We start from the raw sequence: 9,275 nt of genomic DNA, 5'->3' as shown, positions 1-9,275 counted from the left end.
CAATCATCTTGGGGAGGTTTAGGTTTATTCATAACATTCTGATGAACAGTTTGCAGCAGAAATAGTTCAACTTTATACGTCATTGAGCAAAGGTCTTTACTTCAATAAACTCTGAAATTATTTCAAGAGCCCTTTAAGACGAATTTAAAAACTTTATTATCCGGGGACTCATGATCTAAGTGCTTTTTGATAAGAAATCCCGTTTTAATATATATATTGAACTCACCCCAACTAAAGTAAGATTCACGTTAGTATTTTTTAAAAGCTGGTTAAGGGAATTCAAGGATTCGTACACTACTAAATGGCATTATGACCTTGATCAGAACAACACTGGTAGTTCCCATGCAAGCGTGGCTCATTTTTCTACTTTTGCACGTGAATAATAGTAAATATAGAAAATTGCTGCCTTCTATCTTTCATAATTTATGAATATTATGAATATAATAAGCAAATAGTCACAAATTTTTGCTTAGAGACCGAATTCGTATATACTGTGGGCATATGCTGTGAGGACCAAAGTCGGAGCTCGCGTTGTAGTCGATATTTGCAAGTAGCCTAAGGACAGAATAAATACCTTTAGTTACGATCATTAAAAAAGAAACGGGGAATACAATTAAACGATATGATCTCTAAGTCATTTCAATTCTGGTCATCGTCAAGAGCTGACGTACGCCTTGGTTTAAAAGACTCGTAAATATGAATATAAATTTTTGTGCTAAAGTTAATCCGACTTGGATAAATGGTTAGGAAGTTTAATTTGTCATATAAAATAGAGACATCACGATCATAATGAAGTGTTTATTTGACATAAGGAAAATAAGTGCCTGTGTGATTAGATCATCTGTTAGGATAATGTTATCTTACACGCGTTTCCCCGGATTTGCGCGGTTCAAGAACAACTATAAATTTCCTATAAGGACCACTGGACTAACTGTTGAGAATACCACATCCGTTAGTTGATAGTACATTTGTAGTAATTTTGATAAAAATATATAAACAAATGGAGATATATAATTGTATTATTACAGCGTTTTGCCACTTTTTCCATACTAACCTGTGTTCAAGAGCTTCCAATCGGCCTGCTAAAGTTGAAACCAATAGCTTCATGCTTGTGGCGAGGAGAATGTTTACAACACATATTACACTGGCAGACAAATAGATAGACAGATGGACGGACGGACGGACTTGCTTAAGAATATATATATAAACAAGATCAAGAATATATATTTTCTTTGGGTTCTCTGAAGTTTGCTTCTGTGTGTTACAAACATTTTGACAAATTGTATATCCCCTCAACGTTCGGATATTACAGTAAAATATAATAAATACATGGCGAAAAATTACCTATCATTTTGTATTCCTTATCTAGTATTATTCCTTAAAATGATTGCTGTCCAAGATAACAGTCTTAAAAGAAATATAAATTAGTTATTTATTTGGAATTTAAAGATTTCCAAAAAATTGTTGCTTATCGTCACTAAACATAAAGACTTGTAGTAGCTCCCTTCTTTTTTTTTTGCAATCTCATATGCGTAAATGTTTTGCAATTCCTTTTTCTGTGTTCTGAATATGTACTGGAACTATTAACTATTATACTACATTTTGTAGGATTTGTATATAGGAGATAAAGTGGTTACACTTTCTAAGCAAAAGTGCTTAGATGATCATAATGATATGATTTTGTAAACATGATGGTGAAAAACGATTACTTTCGTAGTGAGTGAATGCTATAACTTGTACGTGCTGACAATTGTAACAAATTGACTAACAACTGTTAACATTTTGGGTAATAACGTCCAGTCATGCATGTAAGCCTTTAATCCTTAAAAAGTAGTGTTTGTATTAATTGAAAAATTATACGAGAGACGAACATTTACAGATATAATTATCGTTATTATTGAAGTTTTCAAACCATTTATTGCAAGCTTTGCAGATGATCATGCTAATAGGTAGAAGAGTTATATTATAGGCAAAATAAATCAAAAAGTTTCATCCATCTTGGAATAAATTGTAAGTAGTCTTCATTTCCAATAATACGTAAAATTTGTGGGATATACGTGCGTCGCGGTTGGCCAAGTGAAACTACTTTTGCACCTTGAACTTCTGCTTGGTGACCATTCAGAATTACGTAAAACTTTTGCTCGATCTATAACGTAGATTATAAGATACGCATACTCACGCGCACAAACACACGCATGTACACAGAAACACAGTTAAAATTCTTTAATCCTTATGAGCCTACTTATCAGCTACTGAGGACATTTTCTTTACAGATCGGATGATCAGATGATAGTCGCAAAAGATTAAACAGAGAGAGAGAGAGAGAGAGAGAGAGAGGGAGAGAAAGAAAGAGAAGCAAGAAATCCATGGGCCCGTTTTCGTTTCCGTTTGAGAGCACGCTTCCTTTACGGACGATGAACAGGAAGCACTACGGATAGAGAAGTTCGCGAGCTTGTTGACAGTTTTTGTTTTAAATGTTAGTCACTCAGAGCATGCTACTTATAGGGGGTGGACTTAGATCAGGAAGGATCTTACGCGGAGACGTGGGAAACCAAGATCCCGTTCATGGCTCAACGTTCACGGCACCTGGATGTAAAGTAAAAATATATAATCTGTTCCTGTTTTGATTTTCAACAGAAGGCAACAAACTCATGAATTTATCGAATTAGAAATTATCATCGTCCAATTTTCTTTTTAAATCTGTGCAGCCCTGTTGTAGTCAATTTGAACGATATTGACTATCAAATTTTTTTGGCCTTATGTAGATAAGGTGTGTGCATGCTATAGCACAAGTGTTAGTGATGACTTGCTTTGCTTTTACTGTTAATTTGGTTAATAGTGTTCGACTTCATCGTTGTTAAATATACTCACGTAAACATTTATCAGGTTTCAAAGCAATTTAAACACTTAATTATGTGCGTGTCTGTGCGTGCATAGGTGCTTCTATGTACGTGAAGTTCAAAGATGCTAATGCAAAACTTATATGGCAAATTTTTTTTTTTTTATTTTGTGGACCATGAGAAGCAACAAACAATCATTAGGAAAATTGTCTTTCTTTTGGTTATTAGCAAATTTTCTCTGGGTTATTTAGTAAATTAAGCAATTTGAATTCGAAACACGCACGCATTCACATATATGCAAGCAAACATGATTAAATGAAGTCAATATACATAAGAGCTACGAATAGTAGGCTGTTTGTTTTTGCTACCAAATTATTGAAGAAAGTCAAAAGACAAATGAAAATTCATATGCCCCATGATATCATGAATAAGTATATTTAGCAACTCCAATCGTTTGTGTTAACTGCTGATAATGATTATTAATCTCCCACAGATTTGCGAGTATATGAATGTACGTACGCAGGAATCAAACGGTTTTATTCTTTGGAACTTTTTCATAGAAATATTTCTAAGGGCTTTTTTTGTTTAAGATTGTGCTTTCAAAGGTCTAGATGAACGATTTCAAATTTATTCCAGAAGACAACAGATATAATCTTCTCGAATGGTATTACGGTAAATTCGACTAGGAAACGTTCATTCGGAATACGATTTTATGCCTCTACTCGTTTTAGGACACGTGTGTGTCTCATCAGATTGCATGATAAATACTCCCAATAGGCGACATGCGTTTTCAAATCGATTGAACGACTCCTCACATAAAAACTTCTCATGTTTCCTTTGTCGATTTTCCGTTCTTAACTGTTTGTGCACAAAGCATAAATAAGGCAAGCCTAACTGCTCGGGAAAACATTTATTAGGTTCAAACGTTGTCCTGGGTTTGTGTTGGGTTCGTTACATACGCGATTGTCATTTAATCTGTACCTATAATAAATTATGAACGGAATGACACAATTAAAATGATGCCACAGTTTACTACGCTGTGAATACAAAATACGAGAAGAACTCCTGCACTACATTCCATTTCGATCAGCTGTTTTGTTGTTCACTAGTTATTGATTTTTCCTGCAATGAATTCCATTTTATAAAATGTATTTTATAAAATGTATACACAACATAAATCTAAGAATCATTTGGCATTATGTCAGAAAAGTATAGGGAAAGCTAAAAATTTTTGATTAATTACTAAGTTTTATATTATCTTTACCTACAACAAAATACTTGTGTTAATACTGCTACTGGCCCTCCAAGAACTTACCTAAGCATTATCCGTAATCGTTGCGAAATTCTTCTCTTAATTTCCTTTTATGAAAAGTCATAATATCGAATCGGGAAAACAAAGCAATAAAAGCAATCCTCTCTGGCTCGTATGTCGAAGATATTCGACTGGATGATTTTTCGTAGGAAATATCTTCACACGCATGATTAGCTTGTAGAAAATAGAATCTTTTCGTGATCAGTCGAAGCAACGGCTCGACCTACAACTCCAGTGATTACTTCCAAGTACGTCTTTTTTCGCTTTGTCAATATTTATAGGCCACACATGTAAGGGCACGTAAGGGTATGTTAAGCTAGGGGAAATGCATAGAAGTCTGATAAATCTACGAGGATCCGATCGAGATAACTCGAATTCTGTAGTTTTTTATGTCCATGACATATCAATCGCAATTCTTAGATTGCGAGTTTTCCTGTAAAACTTCTTATGACATTTACAAAAGCATATATTTGGAAACTTTTACAAGAAACTTGGAGGGTTTGGAAACCAACAAGAGTTTGGAAACCAACAAGAAACTTGTTAAATACTCGAACAAAAATGAAATGGAGTCTTATATGAGCTTTAGTTCAGTTCAGCCTTATCCCATATAAGGCGAGCAAATCTGTTCTTATGCGATAGATAGGAACTACTGCGTAAACCGGAAAAAATATCCAGAAACTTCAGATATAATAAATTATTTTTCACAACATATTAAAAAAAGGTCTTCCTTAGAAAATATGTCCAAGCTGTATGAAGTAGTGAGAAAGTGCTTTCTGAATAAAATAAGTGATTATATGAAAACTCTCAATATCTACTTAACTTAAGGGATTCGTGCTAGTTCAAAACTCACCTATTCTCCCTCTCTCTCTCTCTATCTCTATCTCTCTCTATCTCTATCTCTTTTTTTCCGTTTCTATCTCTATCTCTATACATGCATCGCATAAATTTGGAACGCATTGGTCTTGTTGAGTTAAATGACTTTATACCCGGGCCGCTCCATAATATGATAAAAAAATCTTGTATTTTATGACAAATATTTTTTTATATAAATTATTGTATACTAATATAATATTGTATGGAGGTAATGACTCCACTTTCCGATTGTTAGTGCACTCATTATAAAATACTTTTACTCTTGTTAATGTCATAGCGAAGAGCATTGCGTGCTGCTATTGAATTTTGCGGATTTCAATAAAATAAATCTTAAGAAGGTACTGCAGGAGAGAGCGGATCTGCCTAGCCGCTTTGAAGTTCCTAAGGGGGCGAATGATAACGTCCAGATTAGTGTTGGATTGCCTTTAAACACTGAATGAGCTAGGAAGGAACAATGATATGCACCCCATTTGACTGCCTGGACATTCGGATGTTGAGAACAACGAAAGGGCTGCCTGTCTAGCTAACAGAGGAGCCAAAAGCGGCATTGGCAGATCCTGAACCGTTCTGTGGCGTACCAAGAAACCACATTAAAAGGCTGGTATCGCAATGGTCGCAAAATAACGCGGACTGCCGATGGAAGCAATGTGCAGGACAACGGCAGGCAAAAAGATTCATAAATTTTCTTGAACTAAGAAGAAGCGACCTACGTTTAGTCACGGACTTCTACATGGGCCATAATTGGATAGTCAAGCATGCGCGTCCAATTCACTAGATATAAATAAATATATAAATAAATTTGAGAAAATCAAACGTTTATTTTTTTGGTGTAGGTTGCTTGTTCTTCATCCATTTTGGTTTAGGTTGCTTGTTCCCCCATGTAGCATCAGCAAAACATTGATATCTTTGATACAGATTCATGTAGATTCTGCCAAGGGACGAGTCCTATGATATTCTATGTGAATGTGAGGCCATCTGCAGGATCAGACACCTATTGTTTGGCGAGCTTTTTACTACGCCGGTCCAAAGAAGGTGGCATAAAAATTTTACAACTGGATGGCTAGGAGTATGGGCGAGAAAAACAGAGCTTCTAGGTTGCGGTACGTCTTGCCTACCTAATTAATATTAATAATCTGAACATAAAAGAACCTGTTCACATTGAACTTTTTTTATTCAACGCAGCAAGCCATCTGAAAAAGTAATACGAAAAAAAAAATCATCCGACTAAATATAATTCGTTCGTTTCTTTCTTCGTTTTTCACCCGTGTCTGAGCACTAGATTAAATCTGACGCAATCAAAATTTGAACAGTCGATTTGTTGACTTCGCAATAGAAAACTTTGAATTTCGCAATCGCCTTAATTGTGGTAAGAAAAAAATTCTTTCACATCGTGCATAATGGTCGGGAAATCGTCTGTGTCAGCTTTGCAGGAATATTGTGCAAAAAATAAAATATCCGCTCCTACTTACGAATGGATTGATTCTGAGAGGGGTTCCTTTGTATGTAGGGTTAAGCTGATGGATGTTGAAGTCGATGGCAACGGACGTTCGAAAAGCGACGCAAAACACTTAGCTGCTTTTAATATAATTAAGAAACTGCGTTTACAGGGTCCCGATATTGATGAGTTCTCGGAAGTTGACCAAACGGAAACGTCAACTGAAGATATGATTGCAATGCTGAGGGATTATTGTGTTCAGCATCAACATCCATTGCCGACATTTGAGATGATACAAGATGGTGGTACACCGAATTCCCCAGAATTTATTGTGCTTTGCTCCTTAGCGTCTATTAGAAGGTTTGGTAAATCTACAAAGAAGAAAGACGCTCGTCAAAAGGCCGCTTTAGCCTTGCTAGCCTTGATAAAAAACGTAAGTTGTTTGATGTTATCCACATAAACTTTCTTTTGTGACATTTATTTTAAATAGCGCGGCACGGGATCTCTCGATCACGACATGCGACTAATTTCGCTGGATGATACAATGGAGGACGTTGAAGCTGAACGTTATCTCAAATTTAAAGCTTATCGGGAACTCACCGAATCCCTATTAGGTGGTGAAACTCCAGGCGTACCACTTTCTGAACGTCACAATTACTTTACAAAATTCCATAAATGTTTGAAAGCCGAAGCCAACAATATATTGTCAAAGGATTACGATTCTGATCAAGCAAAGGTTACCGAACTTTTTAAGGCGCTTAAAATTACTCCTAAAATAACAAAAACGCCAGCTTTAGATACATTCGAGTTAATGGTATCTATTGAACTTAACTGTGAATACGATGTATATCTTGCTAATCTCGAAAGTAAAATTTATGGAGACGTTTTGCGTTATTTTGAAATCATGTTAAACTAGTTCTATAACTGCGTTATGTTCAAACCTTATCTGACATAAATAATTGCATATCATAGCGATTTACTTAATATTTCTTTAGAATTCTTTCAATAAACTTGTGTTATGGATTTAACTGCAGGTTACTTAACTTAAAAAAAAATATTTATCGCTTCGTCTTAATTAAATAGCTTTAAATAGTTTTTAAAGTATGTGGAACAATAGACAGAGAAAGCAATAACTTACAGAGATAGAGGTAGCGTTGAAAGTATTCAAACTGACATAATGGAAAGATTGCTATGCTCTTCAACGACAGTTTTCTGATTTTCTGAAAATTTTTCTAATTCAAATCAATGTTAATATGTTGCTCTCGTTGCTTCCAAAACGTTCTTCAAATGTTTTTTTTTTTTTGCTTTTAATATGACCAATCACTCAGGGGGATGACGTCTCTCTGCGTATGTAGGCGCCAGAAAGAACTGAGGAAGGAGAAAGAGACAGGAAAGTAGTCGCAGCTTAGTGAGTGTTTGTGCAATAGGTAAGTGTCACGTCTTTATCGATAGAGCTACGACTATAATAAAGTCTATAAAGTCTACCGCACTGTGATTTGAACCCGCGTTCACAAATTTTTTAGCCGCTGTTCTTACTTACTCGTAAGTTTTTCATTGTAAACGACTTTAGTACCGCGCAACTTGAATAATACTAGATTTGATAAAACCAAAACGTAATGCGACCTATAAGACCATATGATTTCTATCGATAACTAGAAAAAAAAATAATAAGTAATAAATAAATAAATAAATAAGAGAAATGGTGAATAAAAAATCTCTCTCATCTGTTAAATGGGACGAAGTATGAGAAACTGCATGAGAATATCTGTTAAATGGGACGAAGTATCAGAAACTGCATGAGAATATATGTTAAATGGGACGAAGTGGATAAACGGTTCTGCTGCAGTCCATGAGATTAATACTTTGTTGCACGAAGAGGTTGAAACGAAACTAGAAAACTTAAGACGTGAGAAATCGGCATATGTGGAATATCAGTAAATTTGCCGAGACATTGAATATCTGATAAGAATACCTATCATATCTTTATCTAAAAAATAAAGACAGTTTAAAATCAATAGAGACCACGCTTTCCTCTTTGAAAAATATTTTGATCCGAATTAATTTTGCATTTCTTTCACACGAGGATCATCACTCGTTTCTGACATACATCACTTTCCATAATAATTGCATACTCGTTCGTCTTGACATTCTCGCTATTTCGTCTTTTTGCATTCGTGATCTTGCCGAATAAGAGCAGAATCAAATTCACTTGTACTTGTCCTAATTGCTGCCAATGAAATAAAGAATGTTTTACAAAAGTTTCATTAATATTTTTATTTTGCGGAGAGCATATATATTAGATATTTATAGGAATCAATATTCTAAGAGAAATTTGTACAAGTCAAAGAAACTATGTTGAAAATTCTACATAGACTAGTCGAAGTGGTTGGTTATTTTTTTCTTCATTCATTCTAAGTTTGCAAGCTTTGCGGACTCAGTTGGACTTGGTTTTCATTAAATTGAATGATAGTTGTGATCGGCCCAGAATTAATTTTAGGTAGATGATTACAATATTTATGCCTTTATATATAATCCATGGCAATTATTTATCTAAAGCTTGTTAAAAACATTTAAATTTCAATACAAAAGTGATTGAAATCATTCTACCCAAACACTAACTACAAATTGATTAAAATTTTGTAGAAAAATTTTTTAGATATTGACCCAAATTAATGAAAATCAAAGATTTTTGCCTTGTTTTTTAGTTATTGTACGCACGCTTGTTGTGCGGAATCAATGTCAGACGAAATGCTTTTGTAGTGCGACGTTGAAACGATAAATAAATGCACAAACGTGACTTGACTCGAGCGGATCT

The 9,275-nt window shown here is 34.7% G+C and overlaps 1 protein-coding gene across 1 annotated transcript; it reads left to right on the top strand.

Annotated features, from left to right (window-relative positions):
• The first annotated feature begins 6,422 nt into the window (after positions 1-6,422).
• Positions 6,423-7,376, top strand: LOC119643824. Its single transcript, XM_038043332.1, has 2 exons — positions 6,423-6,893; positions 6,951-7,376. The coding sequence occupies exons 1-2, from the start codon at positions 6,423-6,425 to the stop codon at positions 7,374-7,376; spliced, it is 897 nt and encodes a 298-aa protein (XP_037899260.1).
• The last annotated feature ends 1,899 nt before the right edge of the window (positions 7,377-9,275 follow it).

Source organism: Glossina fuscipes, unplaced genomic scaffold (assembly GCF_014805625.2).
Source record: "Glossina fuscipes isolate IAEA_lab_2018 unplaced genomic scaffold, Yale_Gfus_2 64430, whole genome shotgun sequence".
Taxonomy (NCBI): domain Eukaryota; kingdom Metazoa; phylum Arthropoda; class Insecta; order Diptera; family Glossinidae; genus Glossina; species Glossina fuscipes.
The sequence above is the reverse complement of the archived record's forward strand: the minus strand, read 5'-3'. Positions and strand labels throughout refer to the sequence as shown.

Bases quoted from the DNA above. Each gene is read 5' to 3' on its own strand.
- LOC119643824 (XM_038043332.1), top strand. From the start codon at position 6,423: ATGGTCGGGAAATCGTCTGTGTCAGCTTTGCAGGAATATTGTGCAAAA. The intron at 6,894-6,950 runs GTAAGTTGTTTG...TATTTTAAATAG, and splicing joins TGCTAGCCTTGATAAAAAAC to CGCGGCACGGGATCTCTCGA.